Genomic DNA, 27,998 nt, shown 5'->3' on the forward strand with positions numbered 1-27,998 from the left:
TGGGGCCAGAACCAGGAAGGGAAGTGAGCCCCTGTGAGCTGCCTGAGGCTCGGCTACGGGGGAACCTGGGCATCGGGCCCCACGTTCTGAGTGTGTATCTCCAGGAGCTCAGCCTGGCGGCCAGTGACTTTTAGAAAAACTCCTCTCGTGCAGGAGGAGGGACAGAGGGCCGTCTTGAAACACATCAGAGCACCGTTATTTCTAACAAGGTCCCTTCAGGAGACACTAACCTCCTCCGGACCTGGCTGCCGGGAGGAGGGGAGTGTCCCACCCCCGGCCGGAGGCGGGCAGCAGGGCGATGGGCCTGAGCAGCAGGGAAGTGACCGCCAGAGGCACAGCCTCACCGGAGACCTCATCGCAAGGCCAGGGGCAGAGCGGAGGCAGCCCTTGTTGAATGAAGGGCTGACCACCAGGCCAGCGAGGCCTGGAACAGGACTTCCCTCCGCAGGGTCCTGAGGCCAGAGCTGCAGGTCCTGTCTGTGGTTTTGGCTCAGGCTGCGACCGCCCTTGCAATGCTCTCGGAGATTCGCACCCTGGACACTCACCTGTGAGGAGAGCGTGGGAAGCTCTGGGCCTCCCCGGCGGGCGGCCGCAGCTCTGACTTGGGCCAGTGAGCTGAGAGGAAACATCTGTGCGGGCGGGTGGGGGTGGGTGCGGGGTAGGGTGGAGTGGTAGCGGGGTAGGGTGGGGTGGGGTGGGGTGGGGGCGATGTTGGGCCAGAAGTTTTCCTGCTGTTCGGGCTGACGTGGGTGGGTGGCCAGAGGGTGTTGTCTATAACTCAGATTTCCAACAGTTTGGAGGAAAAAAACAGCAGGAACTTGACAGCTAAAATGGGCCTTTTAGAGCTCTCTCCTGATTTCTCTGCCTCTGGGCTTTGTTAGGAAGAGGATTCTGTGGGGGGTAGGGGGTGGGGGGAATGGGTATAAAAAAGGCGGGGGTTGGGGCGATGCGTTAGTGCAGGGACATTTCCTGGAGGCTGGGTTACTCAGGAGCGTTCACCCCAGGTCATCTTCTGGCTGAAGGACCGCTGCTTGCTGCCCCTCGGCTGGCAGAGGCCTGGGGGCTGGTGCCAGCACCAGCGACCCTCCACACGGGGAGGATGAGGTCCACACACTCTCCGGGGTTGTTGGTGGATCCATTGCAGGCGGCCGCTGACTGTAGCCCTTGGCCCCAAATCCAAGCTGGTTCTGTCACACCGGCGTGTTCCCCTCTTCCTTAAGCACGTCTTTCTAACGAACACCCCTAACGCCCCTGCTCTGGAACCGACCTGGTCAGTTAAATACTGGCGCTGCCCCCGGCGTCCGAGCAGCTTGGGTACGTCCTTTGACCTCACGGAGCCTCAGTTTCTGCATCTGTAAAATGGGGAGATGATAGGACTTCCATGTCGCTGTTGGGAAGCCTCTCCGAGCTAACTCCAGGGAAGGAGGTGCCTCCACGCCTGCCCTGGGTGTGAGCATTAACGCTCTCATGTGTTTGTCAGATCCTAGAAGATATTTCAGAAGGCAGGGCCAGGGCTGGGGCTGGTCCGGGGAGGAGGCTCTGAGCTCCCAGCCTCCCCTCTGAGGCGTTGTGTTTTGTTTTGCTGGCACGCCCGCCGCCAAGTCTGGGAGGTTTCCTGGACAGAGGTCCCGCAGCAGCTGCTGGAGCCCTGCAGCCCGTCCCAGCGCCACTGCTCTCCGGCCGGGCGCTCTGCAGGCGGCAGCATGGAGCTCTGGGGGGCCTACCTGCTCCTCTGCCTCTCCTCCCTCCTGACCCAGGTCACCACCGAGCCGCCCTCCCCCAAGGTCAAGAAGGCTGCAAATGCCAAGAAAGGTAAGGAGGGGCCAGGGCGCCTCCCCATCTTCCAGGGAGCTGGTCTTGGGGCTCCTTTTCCTCCTTCGCTGGGTCCCGGGGCTCCTTTTCCTTCTGGGTGGGTCCGGAGAGCAGTGGGAAAGTCCCCCTGGGGCCGGGGACTGTTCCCCGCAGCAGGGGCGGCTGCCAGAAAGAACTGACTCTCACAGTCTGAAAGAACCTTCTAGATCATCAGAACGGGCATCCACTCCTCTCCCCCTCGGTTTTAAAGAAATCAGACTTTTCGCTCAGCCTGGAGATGCTCAGCCCTCACCGGAGGGGCCGGTGGCTCTGCTCTGCCAGCTCCGCCCCTCGGGTTTCTCAGCCGTGAAGCGGGGGTCGTCATGAGGATCTGATGATACAGGACTTACGAAGTGCCCGGCACACAGGGTACACTTGATGCAGAGGGAGGGGGGCAGGAATAATTAATTCTTGGGTCCACAGCGCATCCCAGCCTTGAAACTCAAACCAGGCCACTTTCTCTCCCTCTGTGGCCCCTGGGGTTGGGGATGGCCTTGGGTCCTCTTGGCTGTGGCAGGGCCTGCCCTGGGAGCCTCGCCCGCAGTGAGGTCAGCCCGAGCTGTGTTGAGACAACACCAGTGCAGCGCCATGGCGATGGACGGGCTGTCGCCCCCACGGGGCCCGGGCGGGGCGAGTTCCAGGCGCCAGTCCCGGTCCGAGCGCAGAAGCACGGGGAGCGCAGGGAGGGGCGCGTGGGCGCCCTCAGAGCCCCTCGGAGCCTCCTGTGGCCGTGGCCGTGGCCGTGGCCGTGGCTGTGGACAGTGGAGTATGTACGTAAAAGGTACATCAGGATAAGAGAGACCCACAGGGGGTGACAAAGAACGGGCCGAGCCGATGGAAAATAATTCCAAGATTCTGTTTACAAAGCGAGCAAAGAAAAGTTCAAACGGAAGGGATGGTGTGCTGGCCTTTGTTTTGAAAAGGTGGTTTACAGGAAAAATCCCATTTCCTGGTGCATGTGTAGGGTTTTTCTGGAAGCCTTTATGGGGGTTAGTAACAGTGATCGCCTCTGGGGATCAGAGGCCAGGCTCACAGGGAGGCGCAGGCAGCAGGAACGCCAGGCGCCACGCGGCCACGTCTGGGCCAGGAGCCCAGGTTGCAGGTGGCCTCACAGGCGTCACAGGTCCTCGGCGCAGAAGCTGGAGGACATCCACTGCAATCGCACATCAGGAATCAGCCTCAGAGACAGCGTTGGGGCGAGGCCCTCCTGACCCCTCACCTCGAGCTGTAGGGACCCCCGCCTCCCACACCTTCCTCGGGGGGAGCATGATAGCACCGCCTGCTTGCCCGTCCCTGGAGGGTGCCTCGCACACACACATTATAGAAAGGCACCCACGCCGTCTGCGGTCTGACCCAGGGCAAGGCTTAGGCCTGGACTCGGCCCCTGGGTGCGCCTTAGCTGAGTGCCCTTGTGAAGTGCCCAACTTGTGCCACCTCACAGGGCACCCTGTGCTGGGCGCCATGTGACAGGGACAGAGCTGCTGAGGACTGGCCCAGGCAGAGGCCCGGGTGAGGCACACACAACCCGCCAGGCTCCTCTCCCAGCCCCAAACCCGCCCTTTTTGGCCTCGCTCATCTGGGTGTCATTTTCCTCATGTCTGATAAGTTGCAACACGAATTTCTGTGCACACAAGTGTGGTTCTGCTCACATTTGTTTCCTGCCATTCCCCTGCCAAGACATCCTGTGGATGGACAGGGGCTCTGACCTGACCTCATGGCTGTGGACTTCATGCAGGCCCAGCCAAATGGTCCATGGAAGCCCTTTCCCCCCTTCTCCCCTCCCCCAAACTGAGCGCAGCTTTCTTAAAGTCCCCGGGGTTTCAGGAAGACGGGGCCGCCCACAGAGCTCTCATTACACACACACAGGAAGCCCTCTCGATCACCGGCTCCCTGCAGGACCTGGGCTCACGTTAGGAGTCTGTGCTGTCAGAGGTGGGCAAAGCCAAGCTCGGAGCCTTGTGGCCTGGGTGCAGGCCACTCTGCCAGCTGCTGGCCCTGCGATCTTGGGCGAGCTGCTTCAGCGTGGCCTCAGTTTGCCGTCGGGGAAGCTGCAGTGTAGAAACTTTGCAGCTCCCAGGGCTGATTGCAAGCCCAGCGCTGTTCACAGCTTTACTTCTCGGTCTCCAGTTTTCTGCGGAGTCCTCTCAGGTGGGGCTGCTGCTTCCCACTTCACAGGTGAGGAAACTGAATTCAGAGAGGCCGAGCACTGAATTCATGCTCCAGGTCACGGGCATCCGTGTGACCTCCGAGGCCACGCGCCCCCTTACCTGTGCCCCCACGCTCGGTCCCGGGCTGGATCTGTCTTATTCCTTTTGCCTGGAGAGAGGACCCTGGGAGGTCTCAAGGGCCCCGGCCCTGCTTCCTGTGCTCCGTTCTCTTCGGAGCTGGAAGGGTTGCCGGATGGTTGGTGGCCACGGAAGACTCTGCCTGCACCCCGGCCCCGCCCCTGACAATCCCAACACCACAGGAACCCAAATGCCCCACAGTTCTCACCTCAGCAAGAGCAAGTGGCAGGTCCCCCTGGCAGAGGCGAGTCCTCAGCGAATACTTACCCTGTCACTAGCAGACAGAGAGACAAAGCATAAGCCGACGGGGTCCCCCCCCTCCCACTCCCTTGCCTTCCTCCCGTGTTCACCACCATCTCCACGCCCTCCTGCCTCCATCCTAGACGTGGTGAGCCCGAAGATGCTTGAGGAGCTCAAGAGCCAGCTGGAGAGCCTGGCGCAGGAGGTGGCGCTGCTGAAGGAGCAGCAGGCGCTGCAGACGGGTGAGTGTGGCGGCCTTTCCGGGCGGCAGCGAGCCGAGAGAAGGGCGCGGGCGGGCAGGCGGGCAGCAGTGCCCGAGGCCTCTGGCCAGCACGCCGCGGGCTCCGCTGGGCCAGGCCCATAGGCCAGGGCATCCGGGACTCGGAGGCCCCCTGGTGTGTGGGAGTGGGAATGTCCCAGCATCCATCGCCCTCACAGGTGGCACCACCCTCACTGTTCCCGGGAGACCCTCACTCAGCCAGGCTCTGCAGCCACAGGGGGCACCAGCTTCACCCCCTGTGTGCCAGCAGCTTTGCTGAAGCTGGCACTCTTTTTTTTTTTTTTATGTTTTTATTGATTTCGGAGAGGAGGGGAGAGAGGGAAGAGAAAGATAGAAACATCAATGATCAGAATCATTGATTGGCTGCCTCCTTCATGCCCCACACTGGAGATGGAGCCTGCAACCCGGGCATGAGCCCTGACCGGGAATTAAACCAGTGACCTCCTGATTCATAGGCTGACACTCAACCATTGAGCCACACCGGCTGGACCATCGACTCCTTCTTCACAGGAAACCCATACAGTGGGCCTATTGTTATAACCCCGCCTCCATTTTTTTAAAAAGTATATATTTTTATTGATTTTTCACCGAGAGGAAGGGAGAGGGATAGAGAGCTAGAAACGTCAATGAGAGAGAAACATCGACCAGCTGCCTCCTGCACACCCCCACCAAGGATGTGCCTGCAACCAATGCACATGCCCTTGACCGGAATCGAACCTGGGACCTTGGAGGAGGAGGAGGAGGGGGAAGAGGAGGAGGAGGGAGATCCGAGGGGCTGCCAGCAGAGGGCGCGCAGGAGCAAAGGGCTGATTGCAAGCCCAGCGCTGTGCTCAGCTTTGTCTTGGGCTAGTTTCCTGCCTGAATCCGGGGGTCACACTAGGGCCCCGTGAGCGGGGACGGTCAGGGGCGCTTGGGCTCGGCCGGGCCCCCCGGTGACGCCCTCTCTCCCTCCCAGTCTGCCTGAAGGGCACCAAGGTGCACATGAAGTGCTTCCTGGCCTTCGCCCAGGCCAAGACCTTCCACGAGGCGAGCGAGGACTGCATCTCGCGCGGCGGCACGCTGGGCACCCCGCACACGGGCGCGGAGAACGAGGCCATGTTCGAGTACCTGCGGCAGAGCGTGGGCGCCGGGGCCGAGATCTGGCTGGGCCTCAACGACATGGCCGCCGAGGGCGACTGGGTGGACATGACGGGCGGCCACATCGCCTACAAGAACTGGGAGGCGGAGATCACGGCGCAGCCGGACGGCGGCAAGGCCGAGAACTGCGCCGCGCTGGCCGGCGCCGCCAACGGCAAGTGGTTCGACAAGCGCTGCCGCGACAGGCTGCCCTACATCTGCCAGTTCGCCATCGTGTAGCCGGGCCCGGGGCCGGGCGGGGGCACGGGGGCCGGGGCCTCCAGCCTCCGACCCTGCTCGCACACGCCCTGCAGTGCTTGGAGCCTCCTTTTGCAAATAAAGTCGGTGCAGCTTTTGCAGAGTGGCTGCGTCCGGGCGGGGTGCGGGGTGCGGGGTGCGGGGTGCTGGGGGGAGGGAGGGAGGAGGGAGGGAGGTGAAGGCGGCTGCACACCACGTCTCACTCCGCGAGTGGATTCCGGAGGGAGGAGGAAGAGAGCCCTGACGGCTGGCTGCTGCCTAAAAAACAAAAACAAAAACAACAAAACAAACTTTCATTTTTCATTTCATTTCCTACATTCAGAAAAGTTGCAACAATTCCTGCGTGCCCTTCGATTCATTCTCCAGACATGAACATTCCCCCTTCTCTGCTTTGCCCTTTTCCTGTCTCTGAACCATTGGGCGGTGCATTGCAGGCGCGAGGCTCCCGGCCCCCAAATACCTGAGTGTGTTTCCCGAAAGCCAAGGCCATTTCCCTGCGTCTGTGGTCAAGGTGGGGGATGAGCACGGATGGCTCCAATGGTGTCATCTCAGCCGCAGCCAGCCTTCTGATCGCCAGGCCTCTCTCTAAACCACGTGTCAAACACAAGGCCCGCGGGCCAAATCCGTCCCGCCAGGCCTTGCAATGTGGCCCGCACCGCGCTGTCATCACTGCACTCCGCTGCGTTTCCATCACAATGACAGTTTATGACTGTTCAGTAAACCATTCGGCCCGCGATTTAGGCTGGATTTTAGATTTTGGCCCCTTCTCTGACTGAGTTCGACACCCCCTACTCTAAACGATTGCCAGGCCTCTCTCTAAAATCCACTTCCCGCGGCTGGTCCCCAGCATCCCCTCCCCAGCCTCAGGGCGGGAGACCCCCACATGCTCCCTTTCTGGGGTGCACTTATATGCTGAGTCCTGCTGGGGGTGGCGGTGGGGGTGGGCGGGAGCAGAGGCTGCCCACAGTGGGATCAGCAACCCCCTCCTTGCCCAACACATAGTGTGTGTGTGTGCGTGTGTGTGTGTGTGGAGGGGGGGGGTCCCCGGAAACCAAATATGACAATTGCCAGGGTTGTCTGCACTGGTGTGTCCCTGTTCTTCCCACTCGGCACGGAAGTTCCCCGTTAACAAAAGCAGCTGCCACTCATTGAGCCACCATATTGCAGGAGATGTAAGTATGCCATCTTAATCAATCTTACCCGCCAGGATAAGCTGTTTCATTACCCCCGTCCCTTGGAGAAGGAAGTTGAGGCTCAGAGAAGTTAAGTGATTTCCTTTGGTCACACAGCTCATACGCAGCTGAGCCAGGATTGAACCCAGGGCTGATTTCCAGGGCCTTGGCCTTCCTACCATCACTCCAATGCTTGCTTCCTGTGCTGGAATTTTCCCGAGATAAAACAGAGGTGGCCTGGCGATCCCTAGCGGCTATTGGCCAGCTCTTGGCCTGACCTGGCCCTTCCGGTCCCGTAGGCTCAGCTCGAATGACACCTCCTACAGGAAGCCTTCCTTAGCCCACTGGCCATGGCACTGGCCACGCTCTGGGCTTCCCTAGCACCGTGTTCGGCGTGGCTGTCTTTTGGGGAGTCTCGCCTTCGGTGATAAATTGGTGACAGTTTGATTCGATCCATGGTCGTGGGGAGGCTGGCTCAGGCAGCATACTTCTGGCTTGGCATCGTCACAGAAAGAGTCTCACATGATTGCTCTATGATGGGAAGAGGTAATGAGGTCCATTGTAGGGGCAAGAATCTCGGGCTCAGAGGGGTGATGGGACTTGTTCAAGAAGGCCCAGCAAGAGGCAACGCTGACACTCCGGTCTAGGTCTTAGAGCGGAGCCTGGGGCTCCTTCTAGCCCACTCGGCCGTCTAGCAGGAAGTAGGTGGCCAGAGGTTGCCACGGTTCCTGAAGTGGGTGGCTGCTGGCCAGAGTGCCCGGGGAAGCGGCCCTGGAACACCGAGTTGGCCAGACAGCGAGAATTACTCACTTCCGGCAGCAGGTGGCAGTATGGGCAAGAGAATGGTTAACCATCTTGGATCAGCCTCCAGCTCTTACACTTGGGACACCTGTGGACTTGGAGCTGGGGTGCACCTGTCCTGGGATTTTTATTTTAAATTTCAATGTTTTGTTCATCACGGATTTTTCTTTTGCATTAATTTAAAAAAAATACATTTTATTGATTTTTTACAGAGAGGAAGGGAGAGAGATAGTTAGAAACATCCATGAGAGACAGTCATCGATTAGCTGCCTCTTGTTCGCCCCCTACTGGGGATGTGCCCGCAACCAAGGTACATGCCCTTGATCAGAATCGAACCCAGGACTCTTCAGTCCGCAGGCTGACGCTATATCCACTGAGCCAAACCGGTTTCGGCTTTTGCATTAATTTTTATTTAAAAAAAACATCTCATTCAAGCGTTATGTATTATGATTACTGAAGATATTTTGTGTGTTTGTTTGCTTTGTGTGTGTGTTCCTTCTATTTTGTACCCCAGGTGAGTGCATCACTCACTTCACTAGTCCCAGCCCTGGCCCAGAGGTACAAAATCAGGAGCATTTTCGAGGGGGTATATGAACCATGATAAATAATCAGTTTCTAGATCATCAGCTTCTGTGTTGCTCTACTAGGTGGAGGCCTCTTTCACAATCAGCCTTTCCCTCTTTGCCTCGGTGTGTTGCCTTCGCAACAGTGTGAAATATTGGTGTATTGTCGAAGAAGCAAAGACTGGGCTTCAGAGGGAAGGCAGGGATTCTTTTGCAAGGATTCCAACAGAGAGCCCTTTGGCCTGTGCCTGAGGTCAGGTAGTAAGACACGCCACTCTTTAGTCTCACCAACTTATCTGATCAATGCTGCTCAACATTGACAGCCCTAAAAGTGAAAACTTGAGTTATTGGTGCAGAACTCTGCTTCACTGTATGATGTATGAACCAATTAAAAAAGAAAAATCCATGTTTATAAAAATATACACTAGGCCTGTGATGTTTTGCGCCATTGTGTGCTAACAGTAAGTGGGTTGAGAGGATGCTAGCAAAATGTTAAGGCGCTCCCCAGGCTTAAAGAAATTCATCTAGAAAAACCTGCTTAAAGAGAGGGAGCATCACCGTAGCATCCAAACATGACCTAAGGTAGCAGAGGGGGAAGAATCTAGCAGGGCTCCGCTCTGGGACCACTTGTTTACCAGATGCTTGCTCTCACTCCTCTACCCAGGATAGGCTCAAGCTGCGAACTGCCTGCCTTCCCTCCGAAGCTCAGACCCTGGCCCGCCTCTCCTTAGTCCAGCATTTCATATAGAAGCCTCCACTGCCCCATTTGTCCTGGAGCCCCATGTTCGTAGGGAACCCACCTACGTACATATGTAACGAACGTTCCCTGTTATTTTAAAATATATTTTATTGATTTTTTTACAGAGAGGGAGATAATTAGAAACATCCATGAGAGTCATCAATCAGCTGCCTCTTGCACGCCCCCTCCTGGGAATGTGCCCGCAACCAGGATACATGCCCTTGACGGGAATCCAACCAGGGACCCCTCAGTCCACAGGCTGACACTCTATCCACTGAGCCAAACCAGTTTCGGCTCCCCGTTGATCATTAAGTTTGTCCTGCAAGGTTTCAGCTTGTGCAGTTGTTTTTAAAAGTCCCCAAGCGACCGTGACTGTGGAGAGCGGCCACAGCGTTTGGACAGGTTCAAGCCTCGGGCTAATCAGAGGCAAAGCCACGTGCAAGTCCCAGCGTGGAGGGCAAAGCCAAAGGCGCTGGCTGGGAGCTTGGCATTATGGTCCGAACCTGTATCCCCACGTGGCGAACGTGATGAGGGCTTGATAGAGTTCAGGTGCATGTAATTGAGTAGGTTCCAAACCGACAGGAATGTTGTAAACATCTTGACCACGCCCTTCCTGTGCCTCATGGAAACTGGCTATAAAATAAAGGCTTGGCTTGTAGCCGGCGGCGCTGTCTCTCCATCAGAGAGGGCAGAGTCCCATCCAGACCCAGCTTTCCTCTCTTGTCTTTTCTCCATCCTTCACCGCCCCCTCTCAGGCTCACCAAACCTGGCTGTGCTGGCTGGGCACATGTGACTCCTGCATTGACAGAGATATGGGAATGATGAGCAAGCCAGCGAGGGGCTGTTGGGGGGATTGCAAGGCCAGCCGGGAGCACCGGGGGGCGGAAGGGCCAGGAAAGCCGTCTCTGTATGGAGGACCAGCCACACAGAGAGTGTGGCCTGGAGCACAGAGTGTCCGTGCCCAGCCTCCAGAGCCTGCAGGTGCTCCCGCTGGGAGAGCCCAGTTGGAAGGCAGCTCGCAGCAGGTCCCGACGATGCCATCTTGGATCCCTGTCGGCGCCTAGCTGTCTCACTGTCTACTGACCACCCCCCCTCCCTTCCCTTGACAGAAAAGACGCCTGAATTTGGGGCTTTCTTAAGAGGGGTCTGACGATTAGTTCTCCCATCTTCTCAGTCGGCACCTTCCCAATCATTAAACCTTCCCTAATTCCAAACTCTGACGTGTTGATGATTGGTCTTTCTTTTGAAGCATCAGGCACTCGAACCTTGTACCTGTAAGGGTTCCTGTCCGTGGGGGTCTCCCCTCTAAGCCCATTTAAGTCAGCCACGCTGCCCGATTCCTTGCCAGAGGATGGAGAGGACCAGCGGGCAGTTTCTCGCCCTCAGCAGGACCGCTGGCCCAGGCAGGCTCCCTCTCTGCTCCGGGGGCTCCTCTGGGCTTCGTGAGATGTTCAGTAGCACCTCGGCCTCTACCCACGAGGCGCCAGCTGTGACAGCTGAAATGCCTGCAGGCAGCCCGGCACGTGGCTCAATTGGTCGGAGCATCGTCCTGTACACCAAAAGGTGGCAGGTTCGATCCCTCGTCGGGGCACACGTGGAGGCAACCTACCGATGTTTCTCTTTCAATTAAAAAAAAAAAATGCTTTTAACATTTAAAAAAAAGTTACCAAATGTTCCCTGGTGAAGCAAAATCGCCCTCCCACTCTACACGCCTGTTGAGAAACAGGACCAGGGACCTATGAAGCTGGAACAGGAAGTTCAAAAAGCGTTGGTGGAGACATGTGGAGAGTGGACAGGTTTAAGCCCGGGACTAAGGAGAGGGCGCGATCCTCTTGTGGCAAAGCCACGTGCAAGTCCCAGCACAATTAGAGCCAAAGGCTACAGCTGTGAGCTTGAACCTGTAGTCCCACATGGCTGAGTGATGAGGGCTTGATAGAGTTCAGGTGCATGTAATTGAGTAGATTCGAAACTCATGAAAATTATTGTAACCATGCCCTTCCTTTGCCTGGTGGACTCTGGCTATAGAATAGAGGCTCAGCGTGTAGACTGTGACGCCGTCTCTCCATCAGAGAGCAGCGTCCCACCAGCTTCAGCTTTATTCTCTTGTCTGTCTTTTCTCAATCCTTCACCGCCCCCTCTCAGGCTCTCCCACGGCCGTGCCCGCTAGGCACAGAGACAGACTTTGATGTTCCAAATTCCAAATCCACCACTTCACCTGCCTTACAAAGAAGCCGTATCTCCCAGCCAAAATTCAGAACACACGACTTAACAAAATTTGATTTTTTAAATTTCTTCTGTGAGTTGATTTATTCACCAGCATCGACAGCTCCCATCACATTTGAATAGGGTTTTCCTTCCCCACCCCCTTTTTTTTGGGGGGGGGGTAATCCTCGCCTGAGGATATTTTTTTCATGGAATTTTAGAGAGACTGGAAGGGATGAGGGAAGGGGAAAAAAACAATGATTTTTAGAGAGAAAGGGAAGAAACGAGGGAGGGAGAGGGGAGGAGGGAGGGAAACATCCATGTGGAAGAGAAACATCATTTGATTGCCTCCCGCACGCACCCCAAGCAAGGCCAGGGATCGAACCTGCAACTCAGGAACCAGGCCCTTTGGTCTGAGGGACGCCCTAACCAGTGAGCACCCCCGGCCAGGGCTCTCTTTCTCCTTGCATCCTCCACAGGCACTTCCCTTAATAAAATTCTTGCATGTCTAATTCCACGTTGGCTCTGCTTCTAGGAAAACCTGAGCTGGTTCGAAGGCTCGGAGCACGTGGCCCCAGCAGCTGGAACGGGGCTGGGAGGGCGGGGCTCAGCAGCTCTGGGAAAACCTGCTGCCAGGAGCAGAGTTGACTGACAGCTCGGCGGCCACCCCGGGGCACACAGGCCAGCCCTGCCCTGTGGGCGCCTGGGCAATGACTGAGCAAGGCAGGGGCATCCAGCTGCTCCGTGCCCGCCCGCCCAGAGGCCTCCCCAGTGGCCAGGACAAGATTTTCTCAGAATCCAACTGCCCTCTGCGGTTGTCTGCCCAGTCCCTCTCCCCGTCCCTTCAGGCGCTCCCTGCCGTTGCTTCTTCCCCCAATCAATCGCTTTAAGTCCCATTTTGCTGCCTGCTTCTCAGAGGCCCAGAGAAGAAATGGATTCCCTTCAGGAAAAAAATAAAATGATATAAAACAATCTATAGCAACATTACATCCAAGGCAGTAAGATAGTCGTATTACTTAAAATCAGGACGTACCAGAAAATCGCAATGGACGCTCACACCACCTATGTTTCCCAAGCGAGGGGCTTGTGAGGATTCTATCAAAAACGCCATTTACTGCCTTCCCCACCCCAGCCCCTGGACCACCCTCCGTAATGCCCAAGCGAGCAGCACACCAATGTTATCCTAACTCCTCTCCCCCCAACCCCCCGACCCAGTATGGCCTCGGGATTCCACTGGAGCCACTCAGTGACCAACGCGGATCCTCTGAGCTCTTGCACCCCCACCCCCAAACAAATCCCCCTCGTTCTGGCCCATCCCTCCTCCTCCTCTCCCGGGGTGAGGGCCCTCATCACCCCACCGTCAAGATGTGAGACTGGGGCGCAGGGAGGCTGGGGGGAGGGGGAGAACGAGAAAAGCCGCCCTGGCCAGGGGCTCCCAGCTGGCCGCTGCCTCCTCCTCTGAGCAGAAGCCCCCCTCACAGATCCCGATCCACCACCATCAGGCGGGGGCGGCCAGAACCAGACCGTTCTGCAATCCCGTCTGAGCACAGCCCAGACCGAGGCCGCCGCGCACACCACGTCCGTCACCGGCCGCCCCGGCTGAGACGGGCGAGGGGGCTGCCTCTGCCCGCCGGCGCTGGCTCTGTTGCTTTCGTCTGACCTCCTTGTGTATAGAAACCCAGTCTTGGAATCGACCCTAAGAGCACCCAGCGCAGAGCAAAGCCCTGCTTTCCGTGACGTCCTCCCACAGCCCTTCACACCCTGAGTCCTGGGAGGAGTCCTCGAACACGCTGCCCTGAGGTGCTCAGGGCCCCCCATGTATGAGATGCTCCGGGCTCTCCATGTATGAGATGCTCCAGGCTCCCCATGTATGAGATGCTCCGGGCTCTCCATGTATGAGATGCTCCAGGCTCTCCATGTATGAGATGCTCCGGGCTCTCCATGTATGAGATGCTCCAGGCTCTCCATGTATGAGATGCTCCGGGCTCCCCATGTACGAGATGCTCCGGGCTCCCCATGTATGAGATGCTCCGGGCTCTCCATGTATGAGATGCTCCGGGCTCTCCATGTATGAGATGCTCCGGGCTCCCCATGTATGAGATGCTCCGGGCTCCCCATGTATGAGATGCTCCGGGCTCTCCATGTATGAGATGCTCCGGGCTCTCCATGTATGAGATGCTCCGGGCTCCCCATGTATGAGATGCTCCGGGCTCTCCATGTACGAAATGCTCCGGGCTCCCCATGTATGAGATGCTCCGGGCTCCCCATGTATGAGATGCTCCGGGCTCCCCATGTATGAGATGCTCAGGGCTCCCCTCATGTATGAGGTGCTCCGGACTCCTCATGTATGCATGTATAGCAGCTTCCTCATCGCCACAAGCAGCCACTCCAGCTTCGCCCGTGCCGGGATCTGGAACCGGAATATAGACGGGGTCTGTCTGAGTCCAGCTTCTCCCTCTGTCTCTGAGGCGCTGGCCCCAACCTATGAAAGAAAAAGAAAGAAAAGGCAAGATGATGACAAGTATGCAATGCCCACTCTGGGGGCTCCGTGACCTGGAGCCATGCTGCAAAGTGGAAACACACCTAACCTTCCCAGGGCTGCCACCGAAGTTCTAAGGGGCACGCAGAGGCACTTGATGGCGGTGGGAGGACCAGGCAGGTGGAGGGAAAGACAGAGAAGGCAGGCGCCTCTGTGATGCTTTAAGAATAGCGACCTAGCCCTAACCGGTTTGGCTCAGTGGATAGAGCGTCAGCCTGCAGACCGAAAGGTCCCAGGTTCGATTCCGATCAAGGGCATGTACCTTGGTTGCGGGGCACATCCCCAGTAGGAAGTGCCCTGGCGGGTTTGGCTGGATTCCGGTGGAGGCACATGGCTTGATCCCCACTAGGGGGCGTGCAGGAGACAACCGATCCAGGATTTGCTCTTCGAAGATGTTTCTTTCTCCCTCCCTCCTTCCTCTCCCTTCCTCTCCGACATCAATTTAAATATATTGTGTGTGTGTATGTGTATGTGTGTGTGTGTGTGTGTGTGTGTATATATATATATATATATATATATATATATATATATATATATATATATATATATATATTTTTTTTTTTTTTTAAATAGCAACCTAGCCCGCTGGGGTGGCTCAGTGGTTGAGTGGGGACCTATGAACCAGGAGGTCACGGTTTGATCCCCAGTGGGGAGGTGTGTGTGTGTAGGAGGCAGCCAGTCAATGATTCTCATCACAGAGGTTTCTCTCTCTCCCTTTCCCTTCCTCTCTGAAATCAACACAAACATACATTTTTAAAAAGGAAGAAAGAATAGCAACCTAATGTCTTCTCGCCTGAAGGGAAGAGGAAGCCCGTTCGGAAGCCGCCAGGACACAAAGCAGCAAAGAGGAGGCCGGAGGGCCCTGTCCTGCCTGGGCCGGCGGGCTGGTGCAGGGGCGGCCAGCCGCGCTGCCCCGTCCCGTGCGGACCGGGTGCCGTCCGCTCCGGGGCCCGTGCGGACCGGGTGCTGTCCGCTCCGGGGCCCGTGCGGACCGGGTGCTGTCTGCTCCGGGGCCCGTGCGGACCGGGTGCCGTCCGCTCCGGGGCCCGTGCGGACCGGGTGCCGTCCGCTCCGGGGCCCGTGCGGACCGGGTGCTGTCCGCTCCGGGGCCCGTGCTGACCGGGTGCTGTCCGCTCCGGGGCCCGTGCGGACCGGGTGCTGTCCGCTCCGGGGCCCGTGCGGACCGGGTGCTGTCTGCTCCGGGGCCCGCGGGGCCAAAGCCGGGCTCGGGGCCTGAGAGCGAACCTGTCTCCGCAGCGAGGGGTCCTCCCGGGCCGGCTCTGCGCGGGGTCCCGCAGGATAAGGGGCTGCGCTCCGTGGGGTCCCAGCAGCTGCTTCTCGCTCACGCGGGGGCCTCCGTCCGACCTGGTTCTAATGGGGTTTATGTTGCGCCCCGATGAGGGCCCGGGGTCCTTCGCTTTTACCCCCAGGCCTGTGCGGGAGGCTTCTCCGCCCCAGCCGCCGCTGCGGGCTGCACCCTGAGCCCCACACCGGCCCTGGTCCCGCTGTGCAGGCGGGGGCGGGGGCGGGGGTGGGGTGGGAGGGGTGGCGGAGGGGTCCTGGCTCCCAGCGCGAGGCCAACCGCCCCAACCGCCCCAACCGCCCCTCCAGACCCGGACTCTGCGGTGGGCCCCTCCCCCTCCCCCTTCTCCCAGCCCCAAGGCCCTTGCTCTCCCTCTGGGCTTCTCCGGTGTCCTCCCCTGGGGCCTGGTGGGGCCCTGCGGCTTGGAAGTGGGGGACAGGCAGGGGAGAGGGGACCGTGGTTTATTTATTTTTTATTTTTATTTTTGAGAGAGACTTATTTTTATTTATTTTTATTGATTATGGTCTCACATAATTGTCCTCATCCCCCCATTCCCCGCTCCCCACATATGTCCCCACCCCCCTGTTGTCCATGGCCACCGGCCAGGCCCATAGGCATGCACACAAGTCCTTTGGTTGATCTCTCCCCCTCACCCCCACCCTCCCCTGCTTTCCCTCTGAGGTTTGGGGACCTTGGTCTAAAAGCAGGCCCTGAGCGGGAGGTGAGGCCCGGGGCAGTCCGGCTCTTGCTTCAAAGAGAGGTCTGGAAGGACTGGGGCTGAGTAACCCAGGACCTCAGGTGGGGGGTTCTGCTGTTGGCATTTGGGGGAGGGGGGGAGGCAGCCCTATTAGATGTCTGGGAAGGAGACGTCCTTTATTTAGTGGTCCCTGTGGTAAGCGCCCGTTCCTGGGAATTTGCTGGGAGAATTTGACTGGCCAAGGGGGTAGGCAGCGCATTTGACCCCCTTTTCCTTTCCTCTTGTTATCACGACCTCCCCCCCCCCCCCCCCTCCCCGCTTCCCAGGTGGCTCACTCCGGGTCAGGGACAGTGTGTGTTCTGCAGAAGCTCCTCTTTGGCACAGCATTGTCTTCAAAACCCTCCTCCTGGTTCTTTGGGTCCTCAGAGAACTTGGGGAAGGGGGACCTAGAAAAAGCCAGTTCAGAAATGTGAGATGAACCAAAGCATCCTAGATGTGCCTGCCCTCTCTGCCCCAAGCACTGGGCATGATGAGAGGGATCACGGATGCCCCGGAGTGGCCCTGGCTGGTGTGGCTCCCTGGTTAGAGTTCCAGCCTGTGCACCGTGGGGTTGTGGGTTCCATTCCTGGTCAAAGGCACGCACCTGATTGGAGCATGTGCAGGAGGCAAGCAATAGGTGTGTCTCTCGGACATCTTTCTATCTCATCCTCTCCTTTCCCTCCCTTCCAATCTATTAAACACACACACACACACACACACAAAACACACACACACAAAAACAAAACAAACAAAAAAAACAATGGAAAAAAAATCTCCAGTGAGGACTAACAAAAGAAAAAAAAGAATATCCCAGAGTGTCACCCAGCCCAGTGGAGCCTGTTTGCTTCTCTGTGTTCCTGGATGGTTCCCTCTGCCCTTCAGGTGAGAGAACATGAGGTTGCTATTCTTAAAGAAACAGTAGTTCTCTCTGCGGAGGTTTGAAATCCAGACTAAACCTTGAGGTGAGCCTATCTCTTACCAGCTCACAATCTCTGATCTGCTGATTTGATAGAGTGGGTGGCTTTCTTTCCCAGGATCCAAAATGAAAGTTATTAGCTAAACAATAATAGTGATAAATCATTGCAATCTGTATTAATTGGTTTAGAGATGAATGTAAGCTTGTTTGCTACATAACGTGCAATGCAGTCTGTTGCCTAGGGAACAGGGCTAGGAACAAAAGCTCGGAGCTGGGAAAACGGAATACAAATTGGCAGAGAGCCTTCATCACATTTTATTACTGCTCCTCCAGGCACAGCCCCACATGCATGCTTCTACTTGTTCAGCAGCTGGAGAAAGCATGCCAGGCTCGCTGAGTAAATGAGTGGTTGCCACCACCGGAGGTCTGCAGTCTCTGCCCTCCTCCCCGCCTCCTCCCCGCGTCTGAGCCCTCGTCCCCTCCCACCCAGGTCTGCACCCTTCCATCCTCCCACCCATGAATGAACCCTCCCTCATAGCACTTTCCATGGCAACTGCTCCAATCAGCCTTGGCCCTATGTCTTGCACCCAGTAAGTATTCAAGAAAACTGAATCCAAATAATGGAACAGACCTGGATACCCCGCAGGACAAAGATCACACCGTTCAGTGCTGCCCACACTCATTACTGTTCAACCCTTGGCCAGGGTCTGAACACAGGGACATCCTGCTCTACCCGTGCAAGAAGCCTGCGCTTGCAGCACCTGCAGCAAGTGCACATTTTTCTCTTAAAAATCGATGTCCCTGGCCTGGAGGAAATAAAGCAGAGTGACTGCTTTTTAAACACCGGAGACAAAGACTTTATTAGAGGCGCTTGTTATCCATGTTATTTATAGGAAACATAACTGAAAACACAACTGCATCCCGGGCATACCGAGTGACTTGACACTAGACATTATTTGCAGGCGTCTTTAAACTACAGCCCGCGGTCCACATGCGGCCCGCAGAGGAGTCTGATCCGGCCCGCCAGGTTTTTTGGGCAGTGAGCGCAGCCGAGGTGTTACAGTAGGAATTAGTAGTTCATATAGTCCGGCCCTCCAGCTCTCTGAGGGACCGTGATCTGGCCCCCACTTTAAAAAGTTTGAGGACGCCTGATTTAAAGGGTACGAGCTGCTGAAACTGCTTTTGGCTCAGTGGATAGAGCGTCGGCCTGCAGACTGAAAGGTCCCAGGTTCCATTCCGGTCAAGGGCATGTACCTTGGTTGCGGGCACATCCCCGGCGGGGGGTGTGCAAGAGGCGGCTGGTCGATGTTTCTCTCTCATTGACGTTTCTAACTCTCTCTCCCTCTCCCTTCCTCTCTGTAAAAAAAATCAATAAAATATATTAAAAAAATAATAAATAAATAAAAGGTATGAGCCATTTTTATCGTCACTTATTGGAAGTATCTCTGTTGCCCAGTGTTTCTCCAAGAGATTACTTGCAGAAATATCCCTGGGTTGCCTTTCAAGAGGTGGCAAGGAAGATTTCTGGAAAGATCTAACCCCTGACTGTAAGGATCACCTCTGACATACACATTTCCCCATCATCCTTTCTTCAGCTGGGCCTCAGTTTCCTCATCTGTGAAATGAATGGCTTAGTCACTAGATAACCTTTAACAACCTTTCTGCGTCTACATTTTCAAAAGCCTTTGCTTTTTGCCAGCTGAAACGAAGGGGGTAGTTGGTTAGTTAATAACGAATTATGAATCCATGTTACTTTTTGTTCTTAAAGGCGATTACTGAGGAATGGCTTCTGCCTCCACTGGTATCTTGGAGTGTTTGCTTTATCAATGTTTGCATTTCAAATAGAAACTGAAAATGGCAGGGGATCAAAGTCTAGTCACTGCTTAGAATGAATCAGACAATTTTAAAAATACAGGAAATCCTGATTAGTATTTTCTTTTCTTCTGTCAGTTTTATTGAGGTGTAATTTATATATAAAAAAAGGCACCCATTCTCAGTGTACAGTTGATCAGTTTTAAAAAAATATATATTTTATTGATTTTTTTACAGAGAGGAAGGGAGAGGAATAGAGAATTAGAAACATCGATGAGAGAGAAACACTCATCAGCTGCCTCCTGCACACTCCCTACTGGGGATGTGCCCGCAACCAAGGTATATGCCCTTCACTGGAATCAAACCTGGGACCCTTGAGTTCGCAGGCCGATGCTCTATCCACTGAGCCAAACCGGTTAGGGCCAGTTGATCAGTTTCGACAAATATTTACCCCCAATGGAACCTACCCGCTCCATGACAACACAGAGCATTTCCATCTCCCAGAAAGTTCCCTCACGTCCTTATGTGGCCAGTCCTCAACAGACGGGGTGTTCAGTGCAGGCGTCTCCCGTTGGCATCCCAGTGTCTGACTGTGCTGGTTCACAGAGGACACAGCGCATTCGGAGGGGCTGACACGCCAGTGCTGGAGGGAAAGCAGGTCTTCCGCTAGCACAGCCCCGGTTGAACAAACTCGGCCTCTGCTGCTGGATGAGGAGACAAGACTCTGTCTAAACCTTTGGGGGATGCCCTACACGGGGGTATCCTTCGTCCCCCAGGATCCCCAGCCCTCCCCTGAGTCGGTTTTGGTTCTCTCCTCTTCCTCCAGTTCTTTCTTTGAAACAGGTTGTCCCTCCATCAGGATGGGGAAGTTCCAGCTGCGTCTCCCTCCTCTGTTCCATCCCTTCCTGGCAGTGGTGCAGGGGGCCCACCGCGGCTCTGAGCGGGTGACCGTGGGGAGCAGAATTGCTGAGCGCTTCAGAATCACGTTTTTCTCTTTCTCTTGAAGGCGGCAGTTTGTTTTAGAAAAGACACAGCCCACAAGACTTATTTTCCTGAAGATCATAATCTATAGTAAAAGTATACCCAGTGGGGAAAGTGATGGTAGAATAAGAGGGCGAAGTTAAGACACAAAACTGGCTCATGTCCTCCAAGCAGTAAAACCATCTTCTCTTTCCTGTGGGACGGAGCTCATTTGCATCTCTCCCTGACAAAATCACTTGCAACCTGTCCATTTTCTGCAAAAGGACATCTACCCTGACCATCTAGTTCCATTTCCCTCGAGCGCTGACACGGCTGGAAGAGAGCTTGTTAGACCAGTGGTCGGCAAACTCATTAGTTCACAGAGCCAAACATCAGCCGTACAACGACTGAAATTTCTTTTGGAGAGTCACATTTTTTAAACTTAAACTCCTTCTAAGCCACTTCTTCAACATAGACTCGCCCAGGCCGTGGTAATTTGTGGAAGAGCCACACTCAAGGGGCCAATGAGCCGCATGTGGCTCGCGAGCCACAGCTTGCCGACCACTGTGTTAGACAATCCTCTGGGAGACTCGGAAAGGACATCGTCTGTCTTTTTTTGCCCGACGGGACGAAGGGGACAGGGGCCGGTGGAGCTGTTGCAGCGACGCCACTGTTGTCACAGGAATCCTCTCCCCGCCCAGGCTCCTCCTCAGTCCAGTCTGATAGACGAGTTATTTCTTGCAGCTCCCTCTTTGGTCAAATGACAAAATTAGCACAATTTAGTAACGGGTTTGATGTCCTTTTACTCCATGGGCTGGGGAGTGTAGCGGCTCATTAGCAGTGGAGGACTCTTCCCGAGGGATGTGGGCAGGAACGGGTTTTCCGGAGTGCTGGAGAGGCCCTGTGGAAGCATGCTGGCCAGGAGGAGGGGATTTCCTTATAGGACCAGCAGGTCTTGTTTTTCTCCTCTCTCTCCATGGAGGGCTAGGTTCCTTACCCTGTTTTGCTGGGTAAGGTGAGCTAGCTGGAGTTGGAGGATTATGACCGGGGTTACTAGGTTTCCGCAACAATGAGGCGATTCCCGTAAGTGCAGGCTGGCTTAGGTGCAGATTTGTGACACGTGGGCTGGGCCACAGGGGCTGCCTGCCTTCTGTGGGTCCCAGTGAGTGTCTCTATGCAAAGGAAAGGCCCATTGCTCAAGAACGTTCAGCTTTCCGGGAAGATGGAGCTCTCTGAATCAAAAGACTGATTCATTCTCCTTTGGTGACTTTAGACTGAGCTTTTTTGACTCATTGGTGATTTTCCTTATGGAAGAAGCTTCTAAGCAAAAGAAGGGGAACAGGCCTGATCCTGAGTCCTAGTAATCCCTGCACAAAGGTGCCAGAGAAGGCTGCCCTACAGCGACGGGGGCCTGTGCCATCAGCGGCCACAGCAGCTTCTCATCAGCTCACTTTGGGAAGCAGGAGGCTGGAGTCGGCCCCATCAGCCTACCCGGGTTCTTGCTGCAGGGCTTTAGGCATAAGTCACACATTCTTTGTGTTTCATGATTTAAATGAAAAGAAGATACATCCTGCTGTACTATTCTCATGGGGGGGGGGAGGGGAGGGGGATTTGTTGAGTTGGTACTTGCCAGGCACAATGCTCCCTGTGGGACCAACTGAGATATTTGTCTTGCAACTCCAAAGGTATATAGCCCAGCCGGCAGGTGTGGCTCAGTGGTTGAGTGTTGACCTATGAACCAGGAGGTCACAGTTCAATTCCAGGTCAGAGCACATGCCCAAGTTGCAGGCTGGATCCCCAACATGGGGCGTGCAGGAGGGGGCCGATCAATGATTCTCTCTCATCACTGATGTTTCTGTCTCTCCCTCTCCCTTCCTCTCTGAAATCAATAAAAAAAATATATATTTTTTAAAAATAAAGTAAAGAAAGAAGGTATATTAGGTAACAATTACTAAGATGAAAGACTCATGACAATTAGCCTGCATGCTGGCCCTGGGTGGCTGCAGCCCCCAGGGGTGTGGGTGGGGTGAGGGAGCAGTGCTGGTAGAGGGGTTGAAGGGCTGTGCTGAGATGGAAGGTGGGGAGAGACTTAACCCAAAATAGCAAAGGATTCCGCCTCTGGTGCTCGGCCTGCACACCACTCCCCGGGGGTGGCCCTGCGGGTGGCTGGCAGCCAAGCAATTAGTGCCGTGTGAAAAGAAAGGATTGCCACTAGAATTGGCCCCTGCTGGTCTCCTGAGACCCAGGGAGCCAGCCTAGGTCCAAAGTCCCCGCTGAGTCCAAGTCCGAGGCAGAGTGGCTCCTCCTCTCTCCCCCACGGGGCTGTAGGCATGGATTACGGCTAAAGATATACCGGTATTTCCCCCTCAAATTACATAACAACCATAACATGATTTTCTGAGCAGCCCTTCCCACGGGCGGGCGCTTCTCCCCGAGCTCCAGGGAGCCGCTGGACCCCTCCCCACCCCAGGCCCTAGGATTAAGGACGGAGCAGGGTCCCGTCCCTTTGTTACTGGCCAGGGGACTGGTGCGTGCGGAACAGGCCTGCTTAGGGCGGCCGGTGGTGTGTGGGTTCCTGACCTTGTACAGGAGAGAGCTCACAACGTGCATACGGGTGACTTTGAGAGTAAGTTCATTAAAGCTGGGGACAGTGAAGCAAGGCAGGGCTTAGGGCAGAAGCAGCAACAGGATGGAGACGAAGCTGCTTTGGCTCATGGGAAGCCAGAGAAAAGGGGCTTTGGGGTCAGGGTCACGGGGTTAGCCTGGGACGAGTTGCTGCTGCCCGTTGCTGCCTGGTTGAGAGTCTCCGGGGACCCTGTGGGGAAAGAGGGGGGGCAGGGAAAGGCATGAGCTTGGAAACCGCACAGCAGGGTTTGCTTTTATAGAATCTCTTTTTGTTCTCTTCAGAGCACAGACCTTTACGCCGATAAACGCACTTTGCTCCTTATTACTGTGTTGGTGAACACAGTCCTCCCAGGCTGCGGAAGATGCTGTAGGCTGCTAGCCGCCAGAGCAGAAGTAACTCATGGGATGGCCCAGAGGCAAGGAGGGGGCCAGGGGGGCTGATGGAGGCTCACACCTCCTCATTTCTTCATCGGCTCCTCTGAAGCCCCAAAGCAGCCCGGGGGACCCCCAAACAGGCAGCAGCTGGCCCTGGGAACTGTTTGCTTGGCTGAGGGTGCTTTGATGTGACACTTTGGACAGAAAGGAAACCACGCAAGTGTGAAATATGACCCCCTCTCCTGGGAGCAGGAGTCCCTCGGAGGCATGGTCTGAAGGCAGGAGAGGCTGGGGAGAGGGGTGGGCAGCGCACACTCCTGACTGGGGAGGAGTGCCTCCACAAAGCTCAGAGAGGGCACAGAGGTGGCACGGGTGGGGCACAAGGGGGATGTGAGTGGGAAACCCTCCGGGCAGTGGAAACGTGCAGCTGGCACCCAGGTAGCTATCAGCCAGGACGTGGAGCGTTAGTGGAAGCCCATGGGGCAGTGAGCAGAGATACAAGGCCAGAAGCCCAAAGACTGAAGCTTGGGGATCAAGTACAGGATCCGGGACAAGGGGCAGTAGGGGGGGGGTGGCCCAGAGGCGAGCATGGTCAGTGCTGTCCAAGGCCTTGACACTGGGCTCTGATCTTCCCAGCCCCGCTGTAGAGTATTAAAGGCGGCTGCAGCCCAGTGGCGTGGCTCAATGGTTGAGCCTCGACCTATGAACCAGGAGGTCACGGTTTGATTCCGGGTCAAGGCATATGCTTGGGTTGCGGGTTTGATCCCCAGTGTGGGGCCTGCAGGAGGTAGCTGATCAATAATTCTCTCTCATCATTGATGTTTCTCTCTCTCTCTCCAAAATCAATAAAATACTTAAAATATTAATTTTAAAGCAAGGCAGCTGCAAATCCTTTCACCCCTCTCCCACCGAGACGTGGCAGCTTTGCTTCCTCCCATTAAGTCTGGGCGGCCGACGGGGGCGCCCACAGAATAAAGACCCCACAGACAAAGTACCGGCGGCTCCAACGCCCTAAAGCTGGGGACACTTGCTCTCAGAAGCCAGCCCCCACGCTGCGAAGCCCCTTCACGCGGTCCACGGATGAGGAGCCTTAGCTCACAGCACATTCCTGAGCTCAGGTCTGGGGTGGTCGGACAGCAACATCCATCCTCCTCTCCCAGGGCATGGTGGGTGGTGGGGCCCCATCTGGAGCTCCCCCTCCCTCCACCCTCCCTTCACTTCTGCTCAGGTGGCCCCAGGCCTCTGTGGGGGGTCAGGTGCGGCTCACGGTGGCCTCCACAAGAACAGGACGGGACAAGCTCCGGCCTCTGAGTGACCCACGGGCAGCCGCAGCCGGCTTCCTGCCCTGGCATCTGCTGAGCCCACGCGAGCCTGCCCCAGGGAACCAGGGAACTCCAGGGCCTCCGCTGACCCAGGGACAGACAGCCAACGCATTTCAGCAACCTGACGCCCTTTTGTTGTTCATGTGTTTATTTAAAAAAGTCTAGGAAATAAAATGCTACTTAAAAACGATAACAAATAAATTATTCCCAGTTAAGCATTGGGGTGGAAGGAGCCGGGAGCACGTCGGGCGGGCACCTTCCAGGAGGCGTAGCTTCAGAACACGTGAGATCCAGCCGGGTCTCGGAAGACAGCGAGTCGGCCTGCGCTGTGGCGCGCTCGGTCAGAAGGAAAAGGCCACGTGGGACCCTTGTCATTCAAGGGGATGTGTGCGGTGACAGCCACACCAAAGACGGCCAGCCACGCTTTGGGGCAGAAGGCAGAGCACCCACCCAGCCAACCAGGAGGCAAGGGGAGGTAGGGAATGGAGGGCCAGGGCTAAACCGGTGATTTTAAACAACGGTGTGATTTCAGTGGAGGGAAGGACGCCACAGCTTTGATCCGGAGTGACAGGGACCGTCAGCATCTCAGGTTGGGAGGCCAAGGCCGGGGGGTTTGGGGGAAAGAGATCGGGGACCGGGGACTGTGCAGGAGCCAGCCTTTCAGAAGAGAAAGGTGCCATAGGCCGAGCAGCGCTGAGGGCACAATGACACACACACACACACACACACACACACACACCAATCTCTTCCTTTTGGAAAGAGTTCAAGAGGCCTCGGAATACACACCACGGAGGAGACTGCAGAACTCCTTTTCATGGAGGCAAAGTAGCACGGGAACAAGTCCAGCCGTCGCTTGAACAAGTCCAAGGTGAACTCACCGAACTCGAGGAAGCGCACTCACTTTTCAAAGGGGGTTCTGCCCCGGGAGGACTGAGCAGGGGCCCCCAAAGGCAGACACCCACCGGAGCCAGGCTGGCAACTACAGTCGACCAGGGCTGTGGCCTGTGAGTGAGAAAACGTTCCTGAGGCACACGCCAGCCTCGAGGCCCGTCTTCCCATTTGATCCGAGATACAGGTCCCAAACGTCTCCTTTCATTATGGGAGAAGCAACTCTGCGGGGATGTGGATCGCTGGGAACAGACAATGAGCCTCAGCGCGGGAGGCAACAGGGCGTGGTGGGAACCGTGGGAGCTGGTAGACCAGATGCCCCAGCTGCAGTGGCGCTGTTCCTCCATGCAGCCATTGCTGGGTGGGACCGTGAGTCCCAGCGTGGCCAGGCCTAAGGATCTGGATTGGTACGTAAACATTTTATCGTTTTAAATGTTTATAATCAATTCTGAAAAAAAAGACTTAGCTAAACGAAGCGCACCGGTGGGCTGGATCGTTGTGTCGTCTCTCCTGCCGTGTCAGGAGGGCGTGTAGGTAGAACGCCCCCGCCTCACACAGAGGTCCAGACCCCAATCAGGGGCTGGTTGCAACCCTGTACCGGGGTGGCTCACACGTCTCTCTCATTACGGGCTGGTGTCTAACCCAACCGAGTTTAGAAGGACACGGGCCGTGATGACTGTATCCAGACCAGAACTCATCATTTTCAACGTCTTCATCATCGGAATGAGTCCACTTGGAAACGAGAAGTTGGCGGCGTCCTGGAAAACCTCCTGCTGTTCCTTCCCCACAATTCCTCCCCTTTAGGGTTTCTGATGAGCGCCCTACAGGACGTCTCAGTGCCCTGCCTTACGCACAGTCTTTGGGACGGGGCCGAGCTATTCCCCAGTCTCCGCTGGCTCGTGGGCATCCAGCAAGGGGACGTCTGTGTTCCCGTCGCTTCCGTTCCGCTTGCTGGGATGGGAGAAGGTGTAGGGTTCGCTGTCAGTCTCGGGAGGGAAGCCAGGGGACGACTCCTCTGTGGTCAGCTTTACAGTCGGGACCTTGGAATACGAGATGAGGAAGGAGGGAGGGCAGTCCTCTGTGGGGCCCTGGAAGGGCCGGTAGGTGTCCACCTCGGGCTGGACGAAGGACCCGTTGGAGTCCTGCAGCAGGTGCCCGTACACCATGGTGTCGTCGATGATGGCGTACACGTGGGCGTCGTTGTCCTTCTGTGCGTTCGGGAACTTCTTGGGCTGCATGGGTATCTGGGTGTTGATGTTGCCGTTGTAGATACCCACGGCCGGGCCCTTGTTCATCTTCTTTTTCCTGCTGAGAGAGGGCACGAGATAGTCAGGAAGACAGCGGTCGTAGACGGGCACCATTGCCCATCCCTGCTGGAACTCAGGTCCCTGCACCCCCCGGGCTGCGGGAGAAGAGACTGTGTCTCCCCCACGTCCCACAAATCGCTCAGTATTTGAACCTAAAATGACTGTGCTCACTGAATATTTAAAAAGACCAGCTTCTGTCTCCAGCTCAGGTGATGGAGGGAGGGGGTTTGCAGGGCTGGACTGGCGAGGCCCAGGTGGCCATTATCCCGCCGAGTTCACCCCCACGATGCTCACAGTCTGATGGGCCCAGGGGACTTGTGCTGAGGTGGCTGCATAAAAACTGCAGGCTTGCTGAAACCGGTTTGGCTCAGTGGAAGGGCGTCGGCCTGCGGACTGAAAGGTCCCAGGTTCGATTCCGGTCAGGGGCATGTACCTTGGTTGCGGGCACATCCCCAGTAGGGGGTGTGCAAGAGGCAGCTGATTGATGATTCTCTCTCATTGATGTTTCTAATTCTCTATCCCTCTCTCTTCCTCTCTGTAAAAAAAATCAATAAAATATATATATTTTAAAAGAATTTAAAACAAAACAAACTAAAAAACAAACCTCCCTCCCCCCCCAAAAAAACAACACTGCAGGCTCATATGTCACCACACCTGTATTTTGGCTTTTTGTCCCTTCCCTCCTCCCTGCTAGGTATGGGATATTTTCCCCCTCTAAGAATACTTTCTATCTGGCAATATGATTTAACATTGATCTTTGGGAGGGAAATGGGAAGCAAGCAAAAAGGCCCATAACTAGTGATCGGTCACTGTGATCCAAGGGGCTGTCAGAGCAGCTGAAGACGGAGAAAGTCCACCTACTTCTTTTTTACAAGGCAGATGATGAGTCCGAGGGCCAACAGCAGCAAGGCGCCCCCTCCCACCACGGCGATGAGGATGGCAGTCATGTCTGTGAGTGGAGACAAGGGGGGGAGGGGGGGAGAAGGAGAGACGTGTGGGATTAGGTCTGTGATGGACTAGAGTACATAGTCTCCAAAGATGACCGCCACCCACTCCTTCTCCCTCTGTACCCACATGCTGCCCTCAGGTCCATAAGTCCAGCTCCGATCAGAACTGTCCAGCCACCATCTGAGCAATAATAATGGCTGTTTTTAAGCCACTGAGTCCCGGGGTGTTTTGTTACGCAGCACTACTGACCCAATAGCTGACAGATACATGGACAAGCCAGGGCTCAAAGCTATGTTTTCTGACTCACCTCCCAGGCTTGCTCCTTCCCCCTCAGCCACCAATGTGCACCATTAACATCCCCAGAAAACCCCAAAGGCCCTTACTTAGCGTTCTCCAGGTGAGCGACACCTGGAAGAGCAGGTCCAGCTGCTTGCCACTCACAGGGCTGCAGTTGGAGATGTTGACCCAGAAGTTGTGATGGTGGGGGCTGGACTTGGGGAGCACGTCCTCCAGGCTGACCACCTGCTCGGCCTTGGTCCGCTGGTCCTGGGTGATCATGAAGGCGCGCCCTGTCTGGCACACCAGGCCGGTCCGCTCCCGCAGGAAGGTCAGGTAGGCCACCTGGTCGCCGGGCACGCTGATGTTCCAGGACACCGAGGCCAGGGGCGGCAGGCCCCGCTCCCGGTTAGGGGTCATCAGGTAGACCTTGCTTTTCATATCCGGGGTCACCGTGAAAATACCTTCCTCTGCAGGGAGGGGA

At 56.1% G+C, this 27,998-nt stretch overlaps 2 protein-coding genes across 3 annotated transcripts in view; one reads left to right on the forward strand and one right to left on the reverse strand.

Annotated features, from left to right (window-relative positions):
• The first annotated feature begins 1,566 nt into the window (after positions 1-1,566).
• On the forward strand, positions 1,567-6,129 carry CLEC3B (C-type lectin domain family 3 member B). The gene is made up of 3 exons (XM_036432049.2): positions 1,567-1,812; positions 4,520-4,618; positions 5,612-6,129. The coding sequence occupies exons 1-3, from the start codon at positions 1,704-1,706 to the stop codon at positions 6,010-6,012; spliced, it is 609 nt and encodes a 202-aa protein (XP_036287942.1). The 5' UTR covers positions 1,567-1,703; the 3' UTR covers positions 6,013-6,129.
• An 18,098-nt stretch (positions 6,130-24,227) lies between these two features.
• Positions 24,228-27,998, reverse strand: part of CDCP1 (CUB domain containing protein 1) — a 32,967-nt gene continuing 29,196 nt past the window's right edge. The window contains exons 7-9 of one of the 2 annotated variants that reach the window (XM_036432054.2): positions 27,622-27,984; positions 27,152-27,239; positions 24,228-26,288 (exon numbers count right to left, since the gene is read on the reverse strand). In XM_036432054.2, the coding sequence (XP_036287947.1) occupies positions 25,859-26,288; positions 27,152-27,239; positions 27,622-27,984 (881 nt within the window). In that variant the 3' untranslated portion in view covers positions 24,228-25,858. Of the gene's footprint in view, positions 26,292-27,151; positions 27,240-27,621; positions 27,985-27,998 lie in introns of both variants that reach the window. The other variant, XM_036432053.2, reaches the window with a different exon arrangement.

This window comes from Pipistrellus kuhlii, unplaced genomic scaffold, assembly GCF_014108245.1.
Source record: "Pipistrellus kuhlii isolate mPipKuh1 unplaced genomic scaffold, mPipKuh1.p scaffold_m20_p_11, whole genome shotgun sequence".
NCBI lineage: Eukaryota > Metazoa > Chordata > Mammalia > Chiroptera > Vespertilionidae > Pipistrellus > Pipistrellus kuhlii.

Coding starts and splice junctions, on each gene's coding strand:
- CLEC3B (XM_036432049.2), top strand. CDS start 1,704: ATGGAGCTCTGGGGGGCCTACCTGCTCCTCTGCCTCTCCTCCCTCCTG. Junction 1,813..4,519: donor GGCTGCAAATGCCAAGAAAG/GTAAGGAGGGGC, acceptor CCTCCATCCTAG/ACGTGGTGAGCCCGAAGATG. Junction 4,619..5,611: donor GCAGCAGGCGCTGCAGACGG/GTGAGTGTGGCG, acceptor TCTCCCTCCCAG/TCTGCCTGAAGGGCACCAAG.